Source organism: Rhipicephalus microplus, chromosome 6 (assembly GCF_043290135.1).
Source record: "Rhipicephalus microplus isolate Deutch F79 chromosome 6, USDA_Rmic, whole genome shotgun sequence".
NCBI lineage: Eukaryota > Metazoa > Arthropoda > Arachnida > Ixodida > Ixodidae > Rhipicephalus > Rhipicephalus microplus.
The window spans coordinates 163,515,052-163,538,147 of record NC_134705.1 but is presented as its reverse complement, the minus strand read 5'-3'; the positions used below and the strand labels follow the sequence as shown (position 1 = coordinate 163,538,147).

General features: G+C 46.2%; 2 protein-coding genes across 2 annotated transcripts in view; one reads left to right on the top strand and one right to left on the bottom strand.

Annotated features, from left to right (window-relative positions):
- Positions 1–3,192: 3,192 nt before the first annotated feature.
- On the bottom strand, positions 3,193–6,934 carry PolG1 (DNA polymerase gamma, catalytic subunit tam). Its single transcript, XM_075866925.1, has one exon. It carries the CDS (start codon positions 6,818–6,820, stop codon positions 3,332–3,334), a length of 3,489 nt encoding a protein of 1,162 aa, XP_075723040.1. The 5' UTR covers positions 6,821–6,934; the 3' UTR covers positions 3,193–3,331.
- A 728-nt stretch (positions 6,935–7,662) lies between these two features.
- LOC119167203 (ubiquitin thioesterase OTUB1) overlaps positions 7,663–23,096 on the top strand; it is a 34,684-nt gene continuing 19,250 nt past the window's right edge. The window contains exons 1-4 of the mRNA XM_037418639.2: positions 7,663–7,820; positions 8,224–8,276; positions 9,686–9,784; positions 19,305–19,423. Coding sequence (XP_037274536.1) covers positions 7,742–7,820; positions 8,224–8,276; positions 9,686–9,784; positions 19,305–19,423 — 350 coding nt within the window. The 5' untranslated portion in view covers positions 7,663–7,741. The remainder of the gene's footprint in view (positions 7,821–8,223; positions 8,277–9,685; positions 9,785–19,304; positions 19,424–23,096) is intronic.

Here is a 23,096-nt window from a genome sequence, read left to right as displayed (position 1 = left end):
ATCAATCATGAGTTAAGAGTCTGCTGCGCGGATGATACCGCGACCGCGGCGAAGGCTTGGTTGTTGCGATAGGCAGCGGCGTCCACGAACGAGACGTTGTCCGCTTCCATGTCTATGCGCTTGAGAATGGCGGTCGCCCACGCAAGGCGCTTGCCTCTGTTATATTCGGGGTGTACATTTCGTGGTATGGGAGCGATCGTGATAAGGTCACGGGTTTCACGGGGAATTAGAGCCAACTCTGGGGGGTACCTGGCCCTCGAGGAGAAGAAGCCGAGCTCGCGCAGAATATGGCGGCCCGCCTTGGTGGCAGTGAGTCGGGTCAATTGCACGCGTTCCTGAGCTTAGGCGATCTCTTCTAGCGTGTTATGCTTTCATAAGGAACTGGCAAGGTCTCTCAATACCAGATTGCCCTTATATACCGAGGACAAAGAAGCATGCTTGGCTATGTTTTTGGACCCACGCTTCAAGTCAACGGTATTCAGAAACAACAAACAAAAGTTGGTGTGGCTGAAAGATCTGGTGCTTCAGGATGTTGCCCTATGCCCTGCTGTGGAAGTCGTGCAGCCAGCAGCAAAAGTGCAGGAGCCACAAGAGTGTGTGCAGCCATCCTCTGATGTTTGGAGTGCATTTGATAATCTTGCAAATAGTCAAGTAGCAAGTAAACCACTGTCTACTTCAGAATGGGAAATTAAAGCGTATTCTGAAGAAGCCCTACTGAAGAAAGAAGCGACCCATGTGACTGGTGGCGGACTGCGGGCACCTTCAGATACCCCAGTCTGGCAAAGCTTTGCCCCAAGTACTTGCCCATACCAGCCACTTCAGTTCCAAGCGAGCGTGCCTTTTCAGTGGCAGGGGAGGTTGTCTCTGTTCGGAGGGAGCGCCTCCTGCCTGATCATGTGGAGAAACTCCTATTCCTCCATGATAACATGTAGTCATTATGTTTCATGATAACAGCTAGTCATTACTTGCATTTCCAAATAACAGTGTATGTTGTGTTAACAAACATGCTGTTGTGTATTTCTTTAGATAAATACATCTTAAATTATTGTTACTGTAGAGGCATTTGTCCTTTGATATTCGATATTCGAATTGATATTCGACATGAATATTCGTATTTGATTTGTATTCGAAAAATTTCATATTCGCACACCCCTAGTGGCAACCTTTTCGGGTCAGATAGTACTTAAAGTGCGTCCTTTTGTTACTAGTTTTCTTAAATAAGCTTTGAATTCAAGGCAAATTTTATTGAAGATAAATTCCCCGATACTAGTTACTTTGGATGACTTCTTCGGAAACAACTACCTTTTAATTTACAATTCACGTAGCCTTCAGACTAACAAATCAAAGTCACTTTTTGATATCTAAGTGGGCACCACCAGAAAACAGCATGTTTGTGAGATCTTTGGAGGGCAAAACCTGGCTTCACGAGCTGCTGGCAAAGCATTGCGGGAACTTCCACTCCAGCAATTTTTTTTTAAACCTCTTTGCTGTGGAGGTGCCCCTCTTTACAAAGAAAAAGTGAAGAATTTTTTGAGAACTCCTTTCATTTAATGCTCACGAGTCCGGTTCTCATACAACAACTCAAGGCTGTCCAGAAGGCCCACGATGCGGCGGTGAGGCTGGGCCTCCCCGTCCCAACGTGGGAGCGGCCAGCGATTCTACCCCTATAAAACGGGGGTGGAATCCTTCAGGACCCCAATAAAAGTTTTTCATCCATCCATCCTCTTTGGCCTCACCTTGTGCACCTCGGCTTCACCGAAGACTTCGCTCGCGCTTCTTCTTTGTGGCTGCTACCACCACAAACGTGCCGCAACTGCAGTGGGGATCATTGAAGAACTATTACCCCATGAATGCGCAGTATATTGGTTACGTTTCTGAGATGCAAGGGAAATGTTGCGCCAAGACCGAAAGGGATAAAGACAAATGAATACATGAATTTCAAAATCTTACTGGTAAATAATCGTCTTATTTGGGCTGAAACTTTGTTTAGAAGGTTTGGTTTGTTTCCCTGCACTGACAAAGTGGTAAGGGGAGAAAGAAAATGAAGAGGGGACGAAAGAAGGAGGGAAGCGGGAACACACACACTGCATCTAACGTACCAACGTCGGCATCAACTGTAGCGTTCGTCTGCAGTGACAGGATGATGGTGGTTCTTGTGACAGACTTGCGATTCTTGCCAGCAATGGGCATTCCTCTTGGTAGTCTGTGATGTAGATAAGTGGACTACCATATCAGAATAAATGTGGTGGTCTGTTTGACGTCCCATTTATTACTACTATTTATTGATTTCTTGCTTGTTCTGTTTAAAACTACATTGTGATTAAGGCGAGTTGCGCCGTTCATAATAAAAAAAAAATGTCACACAACTCCACAAGTCGGAAATTTTGCCCTCAAGTTAAATCTTCAAAAGTTGTGTAGCCAATTTTATTTAAATTAAACGATTACAGAATATACAAAACAACAACAAAAAGACTGCGACATCGTGCCAGAGTGAGCGTGCAATCTGTCACATACAAGAAAGTGCCTTGGAATATTATGAAACCCTAATTAAAGTGAGCAAGGAGACACTTTATAGTGCTAGCAATTCAGTGCATTCAATATGTCTATATCTCCACCTGGCTGTGCTCCGATGACTCTGCAATATCCACCACAGCAATAGCATGTATGCTGTGGCTCTGACTTACTCTGTAGCCTGCTTTTAGTGTAGTACATTTAGAATTTCAATGCTGCATAGAAACAAAGGTAAAAAGCCCTGTCCCATGTGATGATGCCATGAATCAAGTACACAACCCACACTCAGAAATTTTTCTTCAAAACCCAGGTCAGACTGCAAAATATATCAGATTTACCAGTGATAACAGTGAATGTGTTTCTGGTGTGTATCTTTTTTGCTTGGACACTAACATCCCCAAATTGGTCACACAGGCATAAAAAGAAACAACCATAAATACAGTTACCATAAGATGCAGTCTGGAGAAAAAAAATACACTGAGGAGGAAATGTACATTGATTCTTGATAAATTTGCCAAGCCTTTGCAGTTTCATGAAACAAGTATGAGTCATATGAAAGGCACTTAGAAGGCAAGCTGGACACAGCTCTAAAGACAGAAACATAATCCTGCATAATCGCATGCATAACTGTGACCTGGCTGTGTTGTAATGTAATGATCAACAACACAAGAAATGATGAGGTTGAGAGAGTTATTATTTATTAATCTAAAAAGCATGAAAGTGTTATCAACACAGAATACTTGTTTGACTCGAGTGAGAATAGACTAGGCTTTGATAAACGAAACTAGGAACATGGCTATTTACCAATAAAGAATGAATATCAGGCTAACTCAGCCTCACGAGACAAGCGGCCCCCTTTTGTCTTTTGGAGCACAGCGTAAATGTCTAATGCTTCGCCGGGTGGTATGCCATAGCCTTCTTTCAATCCTTGAGGATTCGATGGTGTTACGCAGTCCATGTCCACCTCTTTTCGAAGCACCGTATCGACTTCAATGCTGCTGAAGAAAGCCACGCTTTGCGGAAGGTCTCGCATTCCCAATCTCCAGGCAAAGAAGGAGCGTGTAAGCAGATTGGTCACCTGCAGTGCCAGAGCAGCCCTGTACCTGTCCTCCGAGGCAACCAAGAAGCGCACCTCGTCATGAATGCTAACAGCAAAGCGTCCACGAATTGCAAAGTCCTCCATAAGCCACCTCATGGTGACCAGCATGAGGTGCAGGTAGTCTACCGCTGAACTCTGTACGACCCAGTTAATGCGGCTGTTGAAAAAGTTTGCATTCACGGCGGCCGGCTCCAAAGCACGGCTGATGCAGCAACCCAAAACTGGAGTCTTCGGAACTTTTGAGTTGGCTATCTCTTCAAGCTTGTTGAACATGTGAGACTCACTTCCTCCAGACCACACTTTGCGGGCACCTTGTACGCGTACCTTTTGTCCACCGACGTTTTCTCCTCCGTGTACCCTCACACCCTTCGTCTGGGCGTACATCATCTTAGCCTTCGAGGCGGCCTCCTGTGAGGTCAATCTGTGATTGAATTGCATAAAGAGGCGTTGCGCAAATGGAAGGCCCGCACCGTAGATGCGGGCATAATTAATGACTTTGGCCTGGTCTCGACTGATGCCGACAGACTGTGCGATCCGGCTGTGCATGTCTGTACCGGCTGCCTTGTTTCCCTGGAGGGTCATCCAACCGAAAGCTGTACAGCCGTGCATCCCTGCGAAGTAAGCATCTGCGAATATGGCAGCAATCCAGAGTTCCTGGGAGTCTACGTCAGCACCAACAATGTGATAGCCTTTGGGAGCCTGAATCATGCACTTGAGTTCACTACCTACACGGTCTTTGTAAGCATTGCTGGCCGTCAGCCAGGTCGTCTCAACACCTCTGCGTGTGACCGTACCGGCTGGAATGATTCGCGGAAGGATGACGCCGTTGTCGGTAGGCTCATTGGCTCCAACTGTTTCCGGCAGTTCGTCCCTGTCGAACCACACCACCATCTGTCCCATAATGCGATCGCGGGCATTCTTCCAATAAGAAATCATCTTGCTCAGCGACAGTACCTGGTTGGCTTCTGGGTTGTCGCTAGACTGCAGTGTTCCGTCGGAGACCTTGGGCAAAAAGTCTTTGGCGAGTGGGTTTCCAACTCTCTTGTGAGGACCATCCTTGTGTGGGAGTCTGAAGAAGCTGCACCCCTCAATGCCAATGTCGGTATCGGCATTTTCCTCCAGTCGCGGAGAATCAGTTTTCTCTCCCAGAACTTTTCGCCATAGTTCTCTAGCCCCTTCTTCTGGAATCCTCTCTAGCTTCTGCCACATTGCATCGGTGTCACTATTTTCTGTAGAGCACCTCTGGTAACCACAGGCTTTCAGAAATTCTGCAAGAGGGAACTTCGGTTTTTTAGCAGCTTCTTCCATTTCTTCTTCAGCAGCTGGAGAAATACTTACGATCCCGTCAGTTTCACCCTTTGGAACCAAGTAGCCCCAGCCATGCTTTTCATCGTAGTGGACAGGGTAGCCGTCCCACTTCAGCCTAAGCAACTTTGGCACTGAGCGCATTTGAGTGCTTATTAGGTAAGGTCCGGGTGCCCATTCTGGATTGTCTTCAGGATTTTCAGGAGGCTTAGAACAGAAGTCACGATACCAGGCAGGGTAGCCAGGCATAAATGGCTGTACTTTATACAACAGCTTTGAAGTATCGAAGATGTGCTGAACTTGCACCAACAATTCCTTTTCAGTAGGAACTGGGCTGCTGTGTTCTTGTGCCTCTGAAACTGGCATTCCTTGGCATGAGTCAGGGGTTACTTCCGAAGGCTTTTGAGAACTGTTAGATGAATTTGGTGAAACTGCTGTCTCGTAAACGGCTCCAGTGCCTGCTCCTGCTTCACTTGCGCGAGCTACAATCTTTTTCGAGGATGCCCTGGTTCCCTTCGTGCTCTTTGCAAGAACCTCAGAAGCAGCAGGTGCCTTTTTGATCCTGATGCTTTGAACGGTCCAGTCAAGATCCCAGAGCCAAGGGTCCTTCTTGTACGCTTCATCGTGCAACAGACGGCAGGCACTGTTGGCAATACTCGTCAGCATTTGCTTCAGCTCCTGCTGGTAGTCTTCGTAGATAGAGTCTGCTTCCTTGAGGTAGCGCTCCCAGTTCTGGTTCACCGGAAGGTACGCCGTTGACATCTCCAACATGCCGGCAAAAGATACCGGGTGCGGGAAGCGCTCGAAGTACAGCGGCAGGAGCTTTCCGAGTACCAAGTGGGTGGCGACTACGTCGTTTGCACAGTAGGTCATCAGCGCCTGGAAGTCTTCTGCGACGTCTTGCAGGGTGCCATTGACGAAGGTGTCTCTTGCCTCCTTCTTGAGTTCACGTCCTCCGGAGTAGAGCTTGTACACGTCGGCGAGGTTGTTGAGGGAGCTCAGGTCCTGCCAGAGCTCAACGGGAGGACCTCGCGCGGCTGTCTCTGATGACTTACTGGCCATAGAAAGAGCCCTCTGGAAGCTGGTCAGGCCCGAAACGCACATGTGAAGCGACAGTGTGTCCAGGAACCTCAGGCGGCTTCCGTCGATTGCGTACTGTTCCCTGATGAAGGACCGGTCGAATCCGACATTGTGACCGACAATTACACGCGCCGGCGACTTCTCCGGCCCTGTGGTCCTCTCCAGCGGTATCAAGTCACTCAGTCTTACGCGCTCTTTCCACCTGAAACGTTCGCCCACCAGCTGTGGGCTACACCAGGAGTACCAGCAGTCTCCCGACGCGGCAGTCGCGAGCGTCGGAAAGTGTCCCTCCCTCATGCACACTTCGACATCGAAGACTAGCGACGTTTCGTCGGGGTAGTCGACTTCGACGGCCTCCTTGCCGTCGTTCGTGTACTTGGTCCATCCCGGGGCGAAGTTCCAGTGCGGCGGCTGTTGCGGCAGGGGATTCGAACTGAGTGCTTCAGCGGCTAGCCGGTAGTCTTTAGAGTACCGGCGGCCGAGCTCCGCGAAGTGTTCGTCGAGGTCACAGCCCAGCAAAGGTGGGAGCTCGAAGTCGACTTCGGGTAGTGACGTTGTTGTGTGGCCCCACAGCTTTTGTTCTTTCAAGTGTTGCACGCTCTTCTGGACCGCTTCGCGGTCGAGTTTGTCGCAGACGTCGCCGAACACTTGACGGTGTAGTGCCGGCGACAGCATCTGCACTCCGATGGGGTTGATGCGGCGCGCATTTTGCGTCTCGATGTCGCACTTCGTTTCCGAAGCTGAGCTCGAATTTTGGCGCCATACTCCAACTACCACCGATCTGTCGCGAAGACAGGAAATACGGGCACGGATCTGGGTCAACATCGAGAGCTGTCACCACAATATTTCGCACTCATCTTTCACTGAAGCAAACGAAGCCCGGCGCGAAGTTGCGCTTTTCTCCGACCACGCGTGATGTGTTTACGGAACTTCCCTCGGCTCATTTGTCTAGCACAAAACGCATGGAGAGACAAAACAAAAATGCTCAGCACAAAGTGTAATGTTTAGTAGCGCCGTCATTAAAGGTAGTAATAGACAAGAAAAACAAAATTATTGTGTGTTTATAATCTTGGAGGCTTCAATTAAGACAGCGTAAACATTGCATTAGTACTGAAGCAAACACTTTTATAGCGTATAGATAACATAAACAAACGTGTATAGTTAAAAAGTATTGCCTCGCAACGAACTCTGCCTTTTTTTCTAAAGGCTTGCTTGAAAATTTGTGAAAGACGATATATGACAGCTTCTAAAAGGCGACCGTGACGTAAATTTGTCTCGTACCACCCAGAAAAATAGCCTTCAAGACTCGTAATTTTTAAACAAGAAAACGTTGTTGGGGTGAGAGGTTGAAAGAAAGAGCTTAGTTTGAACATGACGTTTCGCACGCTAGTAGTTAAGCTAATGGTACAGTTACTTGATTTCAGTATAGATGACGTGTACATTTATTAGACACGTTTCTTAGCGGTGCGTTTGCAGTTGCTGCTACCAGTGGGCGGTTTGGAATTATATACTAATAATTTTTATAATTCTAGTAAAATAACTTGACAGATATCTCACTCGTTCAAGCAGGCTGGAATTAATAAAAGCCTCGTCGATTTACCCGCACTGTTGTATTTCTTAATCAAAAAAAAAACAAAAACAACAACAACAACAAAAAATCACGCGCAAGTTCGTACACAGAACACCAAGATCACCTACGCCCGCATTCGAAGCGACACCAGCCGACGCGGAGGTGGCCACTCGAAAATGAATCTTTCAAAAGTAAACATGGCTGACGATGTGCGGCAGGAGTCCTCAAAATCACCCTCGGATAACGCCATTTCGGGTACGTTGGAAATAGCCTTTACCGTCGATATCCGTGTATTGTTTCTCTGTTCAAACGCCCTTAACTCTAGATGGACGCCGAACTGGGATCCGAGCGGTTGGTTGCTCATTGTATCGGCTCCCTAAGCCTGAATCCTTTTGATGAGATGGATGGAGGTAGCGAGAGAGAGAGTCGATTTGTTTATTTTTTTTTTGTCGATGCTATGCGAAATGTCTGATTTGGTTCGCCCTATCGTAAGATTGATGTCTCGTACACTCGTTTGTGGTCGAAGTCGACCGACCTTTAGTTTTCGATTGCCAATTCTTTGGAGGTGTTCCGTTTTGAACGACGCTGGTCGCTTCTCCGAATTTTGACAACTTGCGTATTTCTGAAAAAATGAATAAAATATTTTCCTCTGTTTCAGACGTCAATCACGATGAAGCGATACTCGCTCAGGAGAAAGAGATCGAACGCGAGGTGAGCTCCGTGCCTTTCTTGTTTCGCAGACGCTTTTGAAATTTCAACTTCCCTGTTTGGCACACCACCTCTATGTCAAGCTGGCAGATTCGACCGGTTACGATAGCCGCAGTTTTTTTTTTTTTTTTTTTTTTTGCGGGCTCATAGAGTCGTGTTTTTCATGGGCTGGTTTGCCGGTCTCTACATTGACGTGCGGCAGGCGTGAGCGAATGTGCTACTTGACAAGTGAAACCGACAGCAAAAATTTCCTGAACAACCGTGATGCTCCCGTTCGATGTGGGTGCCCCTAGTTTTGCGTGTTGCCCCAGCAGCTCATGCCTCACGCGCCAATTACAAGGCTACGCAAGCTTTCCTTCGAAAGCAGCGTGCGTGCCCAAAGCCTGCGTGCAAAATCGTAAAACCCTGTCGACATCAGAGCAGAAGCCCGTCGCAGTGACGTTAATTTCTTTGTCGACTTAGTGGTAGGGGCCTTATTAGTGGTATGTCAAAATGAACGGAGTAGTCTCAACAAAATAGCTAATTAAGTTAGTTGAAAAAGCCTTGTGTCTCTGCATTCAGCAGCATTGCGATCCCGATTCCTTCTTTGTAATGTTAAAAGCCAGTTTGCTGGCCTGTTCGTAAGCAAGGTTTTTTTTTTACGTTCATCCTTGTGAGGGCATGTCTAGCCTTCACATATTGTCATGGACGCACAACATGGCTTTAAACATGGTGGCTTAGGTAGTCAAAACACACTCTGATTAACCTGCTTAAGGGTGATAACGACATCGCTGGAACGTTAGCGGGTGTCAGTGAAGGGAATAACAAAGGAACCGGCATGCAATGAACTGATAACAATATCGTGACATTGCCAAGAAGTTGTCCCACCACGTCGGTGCTCCAATGAGGCTGTTTCAGTGTTGTCAGCGCTTGCCGTCTGTATTCAGCTCGTTGCTGTTAAAATATCATAGGTGGTATTCTCGAGGCTTATTTACCCAATTTTTCTACACTGCCTCGTTGTAAGATTGTCATTAGTAGGTCATCAAAACATGCACATGCACCATATAACACGTTTGCTGCGACAAGCTTTTTTGAGGTCCTGTTTCATGTGTGGAGGGACCGACTGGTGGTCCACTCTGCATGTCTTGCCGCTGCGCCTCGACCCACCAGTGGTTCATTGCAGGTAACACAAGAGAAAATCTCTTCTGATTTTATATAACCTCTTGCAAGAAGAATCGTACCTCTGTGCTCATGTTTGGTGAAATTATCGCATGGTCGTAACAACGCAGCCACATAGGAAGAGCACCGCCAGTGGCAGACGCCGCTGTGAATGTGTTAAAAAAAAAAATTAAAAAAAAAATGCATTCACCAGACTTGCTCAAACTTATACTGGCAGTAAGTGACAGGCCATCACTTAACTGCTTGCTTTCTAGATTGCCGAACGCATACCATTGGTAGACACAAAGCAAGACCTGGAGATCCTTGAGAAGGAGTATGCCCTAGACGACGTAGTCTACCAGCAGAAAGTCAAGGTAAGGCTTTTTTTGTTTCATGGTCGTCGCCACCGCTAGCAGACTGCGCTCACTGCTGGGCAAAGGCCTCTCCAATGTTTCTTCAATCAGCCCAATCCTGTGCCTGCTCCGACCAGGTTATACCATCACACTTCTCAAGTTCATCTGCCCTTGTCCTTCCATGTTTGCCTTTCCCTAGGATCCATTTTGCTACTCTTAACGAGGCATTGTGATGCATCTTCACCTGCATTTAGTAGCACTGGAGTTCATGTAGGGCCATATACTGAGGTGAACTCAAAATGATCGAAATGCATGCAGAATAACGAAAGTTAGCCTTCAAACTTCAGAACCCCATTATACCGTACGGTGAGGTGGGACAGAGGGAACAAGCACAGGACATTCGTTACTTGTTCCCTTTGTTCTCTTTGTCCCTGTAAAAAGCGCTACTTCACCACACGGTATAATGATCAGTCGCCAACTGGCCCACCTCTCAACATTATTGAGCTTTAAAATCCCTGCGGACAACGAGAGAAACCGTTCCCTTTTGCATTTCGCCCTCCCACTGACGTCAAAAGCCATTTTCAATCATCGCATACCTCTTAAAGAGACGAGCCGGACTACTGGCGTCGTGGTGACCGTTGTACAGTGCTCTTTGTGTCGTTCTGTAACTGATTTCGTTCTGTGTCGTTCTGTATTTGAAAACAATAATCCTTTTGTATCCAAGGGATTATGAAAAGCGCTTTTATAAATTTTAGCGAATAATAGTGTGGCCTATCTGGGAACATGAGAGTATTACGCATGACCTGTCGCATTAGACCAATCAAATGCATGGCTATTTTTTTTATCGGAAGCATCGCTTCCGATCACAAAGATAGCTGCTGTTTGTCGCGCTAATCTGAAAACGGTGTAGCTTCCTCGTAGAAATAGAATTATAACAGCTTCGATTGTGGTGTTGCCACTTGCACAACAATATCGGCACATTCCTCAGTTTGAGAAAAGCAATGAAAGCGACATGCTCAATTTGTGTCATAGGGCCCCTTTAATGTCAAACGGTTATCTTACTTTCGCGCTACATTCCCTGTCCATGCCCATTCCAAGCACTAAGATTTTGTTAGCACCATTTGTTTCCTCATCCACCTTGCTCTCCTTTTGTCCCTTTAGCTTGTGCTTATTATTTTCTTTTCCAATGCTCCCTGCGTTGTCCTGAGTTCAAGTCGAAGCCTCCTTACAAACCTTGTTCGACAGTATGAATTTTTCAAAACCGAATGTTGGCTTTGACAAGCATCACTAAACTCGTGTGTTACTTACCAAATTGCAATGGTGGATCTGGAACTAGGAGTCTGCATTCAACACTGACTTAAAGCAATGCCACCTGTTCAATGATTGGAACGCAATGCCCATAGCCGGAGCCAAATGGAAGTTCTGTCCTCCGTAAGCAAGGTTGCCAGGATAAGTTATTTGTAGTCATTCGCTTCTACTGTTTACTCCGAGCACCTGTCTGTTGTGTCTGCTCGTTGCCTTTCACCAGCTTGATAAAGCACAATGTGAAGCCACAGGGAACACATAATGTGCCAACTTGAATATCTCAATAAGTACAGTCTAGCATTGCCACAAAACCTCACGATTTTTGTGACGCCTCTCAAGTAAGGATTAGTGTAAAAGGAAACGCGTCACGCAGAGTTCTAACCCTCAACTTTCCTAAGCGCGAAAGGCAAGTACAAAAGTAAAAAGGATTAGTGCCAATTAAGCCAAACCCAGTGCCTTCTAATCCACTACAGCTATTCTTGTGGAGTAACTATTCCTGCTCCTCAAAGTGACTATTACTATTACTCTAAATCTACTTCGACTCGCTGCTTACAATTCTTGAATCCGGCCCTCGTTTCGTCTTTAGAACGAGCCTGCTTCTTAAGGAGCGGAAAAAATTGCTCCAATATAGCCATTGTAATTCCACCGTGGAATACGCTGCAAGTGAACTCTGTCTTGACTCTCTGAAGTAATTGGTAGTGTGATCTTATGTGCTAAAATAGTAACTGTGCTTTGACCAAACTGAGTTGTTTTCTGTAGTGCAACTTTTCAAGCCACGGAATTATGCCAACCGAAAAAAAGGTGTCTGGGCAAAGGTGCTTTTCTAAAGCAGCTATTTTAGGATTCATGCAAGGAATCTCATTGAAGTGAAGAGCCTTCTTCATACTAAAAGAGGTTTCAAACCAAAGTTTTCTGTCCTACGTTATGTTAAGTGGGGCCTTAGCATTTTTTAAATGCCATTATGCTTTCAGCTGCTGCCTTCTGGGCTGCCAAACCCTGTGACAACCTAAGAATTCAGTTTAAATGTTACTCTCGACATAGCACCGTATATGTTTAAGTTTGTAGGAATATCAACATGCCCGGTCTATCATCCTTCCTGAATGGGTCTTTGTCTAAAAATGTGGGAGCTTCATGTTGAGTAACTTATGAGCTGTAAGCATATTAAGCTTTTGTTCAAGAGGATCTAGAGCATCTGTTTTTGTTTTATTGCGTACAGGCTGTTGTGGATCCCAGCGCTGTTCTCCAGTAGTCCGAATCCCAGCGCTGATCACCAGTTGTTGCGGACCGGGGTCTACCCGGTCTCTTGTGGTAGCGTGGTGTAACTTCGGGTTGAGGAAACGAATGCTGACAAGATGGGGATACGAAAAACAAACAGGCTTATGGCACTATTTACAATTATTTACAGCATGAGGTTAGGAGTTCACAAACCACGAGTGTGGTGGTTGAACAGTTACATCGTTCAGAGCGACGTCCAGCACTTTGCGGCGTCGTTTTAAGCTTTGTCGGGCTCCTCCTCTTTGAGTGGAATACCAATCGCACACACACAATAGGCCAGGGGTACGAGCATGCACGGCCCATCTGAACGTCCAATATTGAGTCATGATCACTGCACTGCAAGGTGGCGCCAGCGGGGCTCTTCCTCGTCGTGTGTGTGCCGCTGGTCGAGGGGTCCCAAGCTCCTGACAGCTTACATCAAAGGGTCCACCGATCTGTTCGCTCAATTAGCAGGGTGATTTGCGGCAGCCGCCGCGGTCTCTTCCGAGGAAGTTGCTGTATTTGCTGTCCTCTCTCGAATGGCTTACGGCGTCTTGGCGACACGACGTCTCACCCTCCGGTTAGCAGGGACAATACCTGGCGGGCATAGGCAGCCTTCCGGTCGGCTACTTGTTTGAGGATTAAAAGAGCACCGCTCCCCCGTCAGCTCTGGCGCCGGTCATAACAGCTTCGCCCTCGCCAGATGAGTCACGGAGAGCAGCAGTCACCACTGCTGCTCGAAGGGACGACGAAAGAGTCCGTAGTGTAATGCCAAGAACTCGCCTTCGCTTGTCGCATGGCCTGTGTAATTGCCGAAAACTGCGACAGCGTCTCTGAAACTCGACCACATGCACAAGCAAGCACTCAGCCCCCTTCAAACAAACCAAGCCAAAAGAGGGATGGCAAACCAATTTTTATTACTAGCTTTAACAAAAAGCGCACACTCAAAACTGTCAGAACTCACTTGCATTGAAAAACCAGACGTGCTACCTTCCACATTTCACATAAGATGCGCGAAAAAACTAAAACATCAATTTTGATACATCAAAATCACCCCTAGATAGATTAGAAAGAGCGATGGAGCGCGTCAGCATTTCCATTCAATTTGCCCTCTACCTAATGCCAAAATGACATTTTCAAAGAATGAAGCCCCGTCTCACAAGGTGACTGTTCTTTGATGTCACGGTTTGCAGCCATGTAAGGGGACAATGGTCTGTCTTTAACTTAAATTTAGCACCTCCGAGATAACTCTGCAACTGATGAATGGCCTACACAAGGCAAGCGCACTCCTTCCCTGAAGCGCAGTACGTTATCTCACGAGAGCCAAATTTCTGACTCAAGTAAAGTGCAGCTTTGCTTGTTACCACTGTCGTCCTGACATAGAACGGCACCTAGGCCTCGATCTCTCGCATAACACCGAACCGTTAATTCTCGGTAGTAAACAGAAGCTCTCAAAACCGGATGACGATCAGTATTGCCTCTTCACTTTAGAAGGCTGCCTCCTCCTTTTAATCACTGACTACTTTTATCGGTTCTGTCCCGCGGAGAGCATTCGTCAAGTATGCGAACGCTGAATAAACTCGAATTCAGCGAGAGCTACAATTGTCAATGTCCGTCTTTGTCTACGGCCGCCAACAACCGTCTACTACTTAAGACATTAGGCTCACCAGCTTCCCAAAACCTTAACCTACACTGTGACATAACGGACTACCTCAAAGATTAAGGAAAGCTCAATGATCTGCTCATATGATCAATCGATCAATCATTCTTCTAAAGTAAAACAACAAAAAGTGCACAAAATCCGCCTTATAACAGGTTCAATAGGTTAAAGTTACCTGCCTATGCTAACGCCTTTGATTAAAAAAACAACCGAGCTCTCTTGAGCGTTTTCAATTAATCTCATTCGTACAGCACTGCAAAATACACGGCACTATTAACCGAACGCATAATACCTCACAGTTTTTCTAACATTCTTTCGTTACGCTGTAACACTCTGTGTACAACATAAAAATAATCCTAGGTGGTATAGTCGTCAAAAGCACCTCACAATAATTGCACTGTTTTTTTTTTTCTCTAAAACCGTGTACTAGATGTCTCTCAATTCTCACAGCGCGTAACAACAACTCTGCCGTGTCGTGCCAAGCTTAATCAATTTACGAAATCAATTGGTTTATGCTAACATCTTCCCTCAAATGCTCATTCATGCCACATTCACATCACAGTGAAGGCATACGCCATTACACTTAACTTTTGAAAATACTAGATAAATAACACAATTTACCAGTTTTCGCCTTCTGCTCATAATTGCCCTAATGGTTAAAGCACTTTTACAAACCTTCAGCCTTTAGCTCAGCAGTTTTGCTTTAAAAAAAATTTAACACCGCATCACGTAACTTACAAAATTAAACTGGCTGAAATCTGCATCTCCAATGCAATAATGAGTAGCCATATTTAACACGCACGTGCAACTATTGTTAAAACTGACTGCCCCCTTTTCTCAGCTAGATTGCTTGAATCGCACACGATGGGCTTGCGGTCCTGGTGGTTTTCGAGCACGCCAGAGGCTGCAAAATGCACGAACGCTAGACTGTGTGCTGCTGTTACGCCCCATTCTGCACTTCGGCCGGCTTTCCTCAAGAATGCGAAAGGGACACCAGGAGCGGGGGTGAAGCAGGGGACATGGTCTCTTTGTGCTCGCCCCGACACGGTTTTTCGCCATTGCGCTTTTTCGATTTTTACCCTTTGGACGAGATCACTTTCTTGAAGTTGTCGAACTGAACCGCTCGTTTCGTTGGGGTGACGCACCTAGTTTTCCCCCACTACACCTGGCTCGCCGCTTGTGCCTCCATGAAGGCCACCATGGGCGTTTCCTGAAACGAATTAAAGGCCAACCCTTTCGTAGTTCTTGCAACTGAGTGGGACCTGTCCTAGGCTTACGCAGTGACGAACGCTTCCACTTTTTTCTTTTTCTGCGATGTTTGCAAACCACCTCAATGGTATGGCTGCACTGCTGAAGCGTGGCGTTCTTGCTCTCATCGGCCACTGCGCTAACCATCCCTACATTTGATGATGTTGAAGCGTTCTTTCGAGGCATGAGGATGGTTTCCAGCTCCTTACTGAGCCCATTAAAGCTGCTGGCACCTTGCAAGTATCGTCTTTTGAAATGGTCTCTACCTCTAGACCAGCTAAGGCCTCGCTCTCGACATGCTCTCTGATTTCCTGAATGGCGGTATCCTCCTCTAACTGCTTAGTAGCCAAGCTACCCCTGTTCCCATTCAGAAGTAAAGGAAACTTGTCTGATGCTGGCGGAAGTAACGCATACTCGCGAGATTTCTTCTCCGAGTGGCGGATCTCAAGTGTCTCGCTATCACGGTTGTCTGAACTGCTTTCATTCGTTTTCACCACTTATGTATCACGCACTTCTTCTATAGCATTTTTCTCAGACGTTAACTGAGTTGCCCATTTTCGTATGACGCACTTCCTCTATAGCATTTTTCTCAGACGTTAACTGAGTTGCCCATTTTCGTGTCTTTGAACGGGTTAACACTTGTACTACCGTGTCACTGAAAAGAATGCCCTTCTCTAGCAATAACATATCTGACTTGTTTGAGAACAAGTACAGATAAGATTTAGAGAGTTTTCCTAAAACTGCAGCCTCGGTTGTTAATTTACCGAAAGGGTCCTCGATTAACACAGCTAAAACGGGCAAGCATACTCTGCTCTTCTACCACCTGGCGGATTCACGAGCATTGTCGTGTGTAGTCAGATGGCGACATACACGACGGGTGGACAACATCTATTGTTGCCGCCGGGTCGTGCAGCACTTTACATGGCTTTCCATTCACAACCAGGTCATGCATGTAAGGCTCCAATAACCTCATGTTGTCTTCGCAGTCACTGATATACGAAAACGCCATCATTTCTTTTTGGCAGTTCGCTGCTATGTGACTGGTCTCATTGCATCTGAAGCAAGTGAACGGCTTCTTAACTTTAAAAGCATTCTTCGCTTGTCCCGCGTTTTGCCCCACCTCACTTGGTTCACTATCCTCCTTCTTTTGAAATTTGCCAGAAGGGACCTTTCTTTTCCCCTTCCTCTTCGAAAACTCGAAAAATGTTTTTTTATTCGAGTTTGATTTAGAATTATAGGTTCTATGGGCTCCCAGGTTGCTGCTGTAATATCTGCGCGATGCGTACTCTTCGACAAGTTCAGCCGCTTTCTTCGCAGAACTTATGTCACCCCGGTCCAGTAACCAGTTTTTTTCCTGCTCTGGGAGACAATTTAAAAACTGCTCTAATAGAATCCTCTCCACTACAGCGTTCCTGTCAGTTCCTGTCACTGTATGACTCGGTGCTCTTTAGCCATTCTGTCAAATTCGCTCTCATTTTGTACAGAAGGTCAGGATAGCTCTCGCTCTTCGACTTTTTAGTGCCCCGAAATCTTTTGTCTAAAAGCCTCTGCGCAAAGTCTATACTTTCTTAGAAGGTAAGCTTTGACCTTCTCATAGTCGTCTGCGTCCTCCTTGCTGAGTCGCGCAGCAACCTCCGCTGCCTCGCAGGGCAGAACCGTGAGTAGCCTTTAGGACCAGGTGTCTTGCTCAAACGACATTTTCTCGCACATCCGTTTGAAATTTGCCAGGTACAGACCAACAATATCCCCTGGTACCACGTATGGCTGGGTGTAAGACATCTTGAACTCTGCCTCTCTGTTGGGAAGAGCTATCACTTTTTGGGGACTGCTACCCGACCTCTTTCCCAACTCGAGTTCTAGTTTAGTTTACGCATCTTAATTTCATGCGCCTGTCTTTTTGCCTCACGCTCACGTTTCATGCGACGTTCCTCTCTTTCAGATTCCTGTCTTTTTTGTTTCACGCTCGTGTTCTAAGCAACATTTTTTTTTTTCGCATCCTCTTCTCTGTTCCTCTTCTTTCTTTCGTTGCTTGATGAGGTCCAATGCTTCACAGAGCTCCCCATCATCAGCCCCCAAATCAATAATTGCCTGTATGATTATGGGTCTTTGTACCAAACCCTTCGTGTCGATCCCCGATTCCTCACACAACAGCAACAAGTCTGGTTTCTTCAACTCCCGTAAGTCCATGATCGTACTGAGTGCTCGCTACTTCCTAAAAAAAAACAAACAAACTCTGAAACGGCGAAACTGAGTCTTTCGGCAAAGTTAACTACAAGTTCTAAAATTTACCCTCTTTTAGAACCTGGTTCACTCAAAGGAAAAGCCGAGCACTCGCCCATACGTTATCCATGTCTCAAAACAGCTGCTTCCCTGGGGCCAACTGTTGTTGTCCCTTGTAGCTTCGTATCCGACCGCTGACACCAGTTGTTGTGGATCCCAGAGCTGTACTCCAGTAGTCGCTTCGGATCCCAGCGCTGAGCACCCGTTGTTGTGGACCAGGTGCTACCCGGTCTCTTGTGGTAGCGTGGTGTAACTTCGGGTTGAGGAAACGAACGCTGACAAGATAGGAATACGAAAAACAAACAGGACGGGGATACAAAAAACTAACAGGTTTATGGCGCTATTTACAATATTTACAGCATGAGGTTAGGAGTTCACAAACCACGAGCGTGGTGGTTGAACGGTTACGTGGTTCCGAGTGACGTCCAGTACTCTGCGGCGCCGTTTTAAGCCCTGTCGGGCTCCACCTCTTTGAGTGGAACACCAATCACACACACATAACAGACGAGGGGTACGAGCATGCACGGCCCACGTGAACATCCAATATTGAGTCATTATTACTGCACTGCAAGGTGGCGCCAGCGGGGCTCTTCCTCGTTGTGTGTGTTCCGCTGGTCGAGGGGTCCCAAGCTCCTGACAGCATACATCAAAGGGCCCGCCGATCTGTTCGTTCAATTAGCGGGGTGATTTGCGGCGGCTGCCGCGGTCTCTTCCGAGGAAGTTGCTGTATTTGCTGTCCTCTCTCGAACGGCTGACGGCGTCGTGGGGACACGACGTCTCGCCCTCCGGCTAGTGGGGAGACAATACCTGGCGGGCATAGGCAGCCGGCCAATCAGCTACTTGTTTGAGGATTAAAAGAGCGCCGCTCCCCCGTCAGCTCTGGCGCCGGTCATAACAAGGCATCATTCAGGATTGTGATATGCTGGTATACTTTTTAGCTCTATTGGGAAAAGACCTTGCCCACAAGAAAGCCTCGTGATATGCTTGGCATTTCGAAAACTATATGGTGCACGAGAAAAATTAGTGCATATTTGAAATCTATGCACATATATGCATAAGGTCGTCAAGTTTCATTGAAATCGATGCAGAAGTTTTGAAATGTTTCAAAGCGCAGCATCTCTCCATAATCATGTGAGGTTCTGTGATCAAACAAAGCACTCACGAGGAATTCAAGCCATGTTTCGTAATTGCGTAGCTGACAACAGTCTACATTAAAGGGACACTAAAGAGCAAGACAATTTCTCATATATTAGGGAAATACAATTAAACAATCTCAAAAATACTATTCTTACCGCGACACGATGCTTGGTAAGTGAGAAGATGTGCGAGACGAGGGTACTAGTGGAGTTGCCACATTGACATTTCTGCACCAAACCCTCTGATGTGTTTAATTTTGAAGGAATCTCACAGGCTCTACATAGTTTTTAAACAATAGAAATGAGGTACATTGTCATCTGTGTGCGCGATAGACCTTGCATACAAAGTGTCAGACAATCTCATCGAGTCAATGTCACGAAAATGCGAAAAGTACATTTGAAATTACATACGCCACATAAGAGATTTCAGCTCGAAATAAAAAAATGAGATTTAAACCTTGATATTATTTTCTAATAATGAACTCGTGACAGTGAAACATACGGCCCCAGAGTTCTCAAAGTGCCTTTTAATCTATCTAACTCAAGTCATTGTTCCTCTTTGGTGTCCGTTTAAGGTGGGAAAATGTAAGCAATGTGGGAGAAAAAGTGTTCGTATGCTATATTTTTGAAAAGTTTCGCTCTCTGGTCAACTTCGCAGGACCTGCGCAGGAAGTACAGCCACATCCGCAAGACGCGGCCAGACGGCAACTGCTTCTTCCGCGCATTCAGCTTTGCGTACCTCGAAAGCCTGTTGAACGACAAGGAGGAGTACACAAGGCACGTGCTTACGCTGTGCTTTCCTCTTGATTCAGGAAATGGTCGTGCAAGGATAAACTGAATTTATTTCGTAGTGGAGCTCAAACTTCATATTCGCGAATTTGCTAAGATATGCAAGAGAAACGAGCTACGAAACAAAGGGGCTACGCATTGTCGAAGTAATTTAGATTCTAGAATTCTAGAACCCGTCGCCCAAAAGTGCATGACTAGAAAATATCAAAATGCCAAAAACAAGATGTGCAGACAGGAATCTAAAGGCAGTAATTCAGGGCTAAGTAAAGTGCATACATTATACTGCTTTCGGCTTGGGTCATGTCTGCATAATTTTGACATGTTTTGTTGAAAGCAAGCCAGTTTTGTTGCAGCACGATGCGTGGATCTCGAGCAGTTGTGCATACAGTCGAGCCTGGTTGTAGCAAAGTAGGGATGGGGCGAGAAGTTTGCTCTGGCCATAAATTAGTTCTTTATATTCTATACTCATTGTAACTATTGTATTTACTCGCGTAATGAACCCAACTTTTTTTTTTCTGAAAAGTTGAAGACACTTAGGGGGGAGGGCTCATAACGCAAGAGAAAAAAAAGGCTGGGTGGTTATAACAGCACAAATGTTGCATGACGGTAATAAAAACTCGCTGTCCAACTGGTGTTGGCTTTCCATTCAGTGGCAGGACTACTCTATTCGAAAACTTCGCTCTCCTCAAAGGAAAACTGTCCTTGTTTTGGCCCACGAAATGTGTGACGTGCTTTTTTTGTAGCCCGAAGTTGTACACGGGCTATCCGCACAGCCGCGCTATACCTGCCAGGACACTCGCTGCATGCAAGCGGAGAGCAAAATACCGTCGAGCTGCTTGGTTCCCATGTTCCAGCACATGCTTGACCAACTTTAAGATTGAAATTGGCCATGTTACTAGTGTACCGAATGATCGTCAACAAAAACGCAATGTTGGATGGTGGTGCACGCACGTTGTGGCTGCACATCGCTCCATCGGCACAGTAAGAGCAGTTGCGCTTTGTTTTTTGCTTTGTTTTCATGCCGCGGTGCTTGCATGGTGCTATAGGCTGAAAATTTCTTCTGCATTTGACAGATGGCACTTTGCCACAAAGGGGCACGACTTCGAATTTTGGTCGTCCGCGCTCACGCTGCTCGCAACTATTTAGCATGGTTGTCAAACTGTTTTGACTTCTATTGCGTCGTTATTTTATGATATAATGGTGTGATATAATGTTGTTTCGATCATAAACGACTCTGGCTATCGCACTGAAATGAAACACACAGATACATTAAAAAACAATTTTTTTTTGCAAAGGACCGAAGTGTGGCGCGGGTTCGTTATGCAGGTGGGCGCATTGCACGAGTAAATACGGTATAGGGAAGGGAGTTCTAAAACTGCAGTTGGCTGTAATGTTGCAACCCATTTTCTTAAAGCGCTTGTCGACAATGCTGGGTGAGACCAGGTCCCACAACATGTCGATACCGGAGGATTCAAGGTCTCGCGCATGATCGAAAAAGGTTTTCTTCAACGGCAAGAAACTTGTATTAGCAAGCACACACTCTTCTGCTTTTTTTCCATACCGAAGAACACACATGGAGCTTCACACTGAAACGCTTGGTGGCGGCACGGTTACCGTTTACTTTTGCAAACTTAGTACCTGGGAGCTTGCATTTTGCTGTATACATAATCATTATAGCCCACTTTTGGGGAACAGTATGAACGTGATGTATGGATGGTGAAACCTAAGCTTCCAAGATCAACCAAGTGCGCGTTGCAGTGCGGATGCAGAGAACAAGGGGAACAGTTGGCATGACAGGCCCCTGAAAGCCTCCCATGCAGATAATTGTCCGCGCCATGTCACGAGTGTGCATTCTCGTGGTGAAGGAGATGGGGAGACAAGGGGAGGCAATAGCTTGAACAGCTCTGACGACTTATCAACCCGGGTATGGTATTATAGGGACTGAAGTTTGGGTGAAGTTCACGGAAAAAGGGACTTAGCACTCGCAGCCTATTTTATATATAACTGTGCTCAGTTAGAGGCGCACTCATTTAGAGCATTCTAAGATCCAAAGTCTCTTCGTGCGCGTTCCAGCGAGCTGGGTTGGGCGGGTTGAAGAGCACAAAGTATGGCGGGTAAATACGTTTTTTTTTTTTAGTAAGCCTGGCTAAATATTTGGGGTGTGCAAATTATGCGAGTAACTATGGTATATTTGTGTTGGTATCATTCAGAACTGCATAATGTTCAATAGTATTTTGAGCGTGGTATTTCCCAATACTACACGAGTCAGCTTTCAGGGCCTCATTGTAGTCTGCACACATAAAATGCACATCTGTTCTTTTTTTGCATCGGTAACTTTTATTGGCACACACACACGCGAAATCTCGGGCGCGTGAGGTTGGCTTGGGCAGAAGAAACGCCGTGATTGAGGAAAATGAGAATATCTCGTGAATGTTGTTGATAACAAGCCAACAGCAGCACGAATAAAGACGGAAATTAACTTCCTCCGCCCTTGTGAGAAAGTGCCGGTAACGTAAATATCAAGTCTTGCATGCCTTCGTGGCAATCGCACGGCGAAATCGAAACCACAAAAAAGTATTGCCCATTGGCATCGCCGCTGGCCAGGCGATGTGCCGACGCCAGGAGGAATTCCCACTGGGAGGTGATAGCACCTCCCAGTGGAAATGCATCGTCATTGTGGTGCGAAATTTTCAAGCGTCATTGTGGTGCGAAATTTTCAAGCACCGTATCCGAACGGCTAATACACTGTAGGATGGAACTCAGTCGTCATGCATTTACAGGAAAATTACTCTAAGGTTTAGAAAGACCCTAAGAAAGTTCTTTGAAGTTTTCTTGTGAATTAAGCAAGAACACAGTGAAATTATTCGCATCACAAATTAAGCGAGGCGTCATGTACCAAGGCCACTATGGACAAATATATTTATACTCTCTTCATGACCACACCCATGCCTCAACTCGTGAGACACCCTGGCAGCACTGCTGTCGCAGCGCTCTCACATGTGCAGTCGATGGTTAGAGCTGTGTTTAGTAATGGCCTCCAAGAAAGTTGATGCTTGTGGAGTGGTTGATATCTGCTCTGGCAGGTGCTGCCACTCTACCAGCCTACCATTTTATTCTCCTGTACGGAAACAACCTGCAATTGCATGCCGAGAAACTAAGTGTATTTGAGAACGATCACCGATAAACTTAAACTCTGGCAATGTAGTCTTGTCTTCGGGGGTGGAGTTACATCCGCAGACATGTGGGCCATGGCGTTGACTGTATGGCAAAAGTGTGACACGCATTGCAGTGACTCGCTGAAGCTATTCCACTCACCAGATGCTTTACAAACGTTACACGATGCCCCAACTTTACAAGTCACCAATTCCTTGATGTGTGGGACTCAACTCAGCTAGGGTAATTCATTGTGTTCCGGGTGGTCGAAATTTCCGGGGTCCTTTACTGCCGTGTCTCTCATAAGCTTAAGGCGGTTTTTAGATCTAGTATAGTGGGTTAACTGAGAATGCCTGCTTGGTTTGCTGCTCAGCATCCTTGAAAAATTCCCGACAGGTGATTGAATGTCCTTGAAAACGTATTGTCCTTCAAAACCTGCATGTACTCTGTAGACTCACTTCAGTGTGTTGGCTAAAAAAAAGGGGGGGGGGGGGGAGGATGTGGGAAA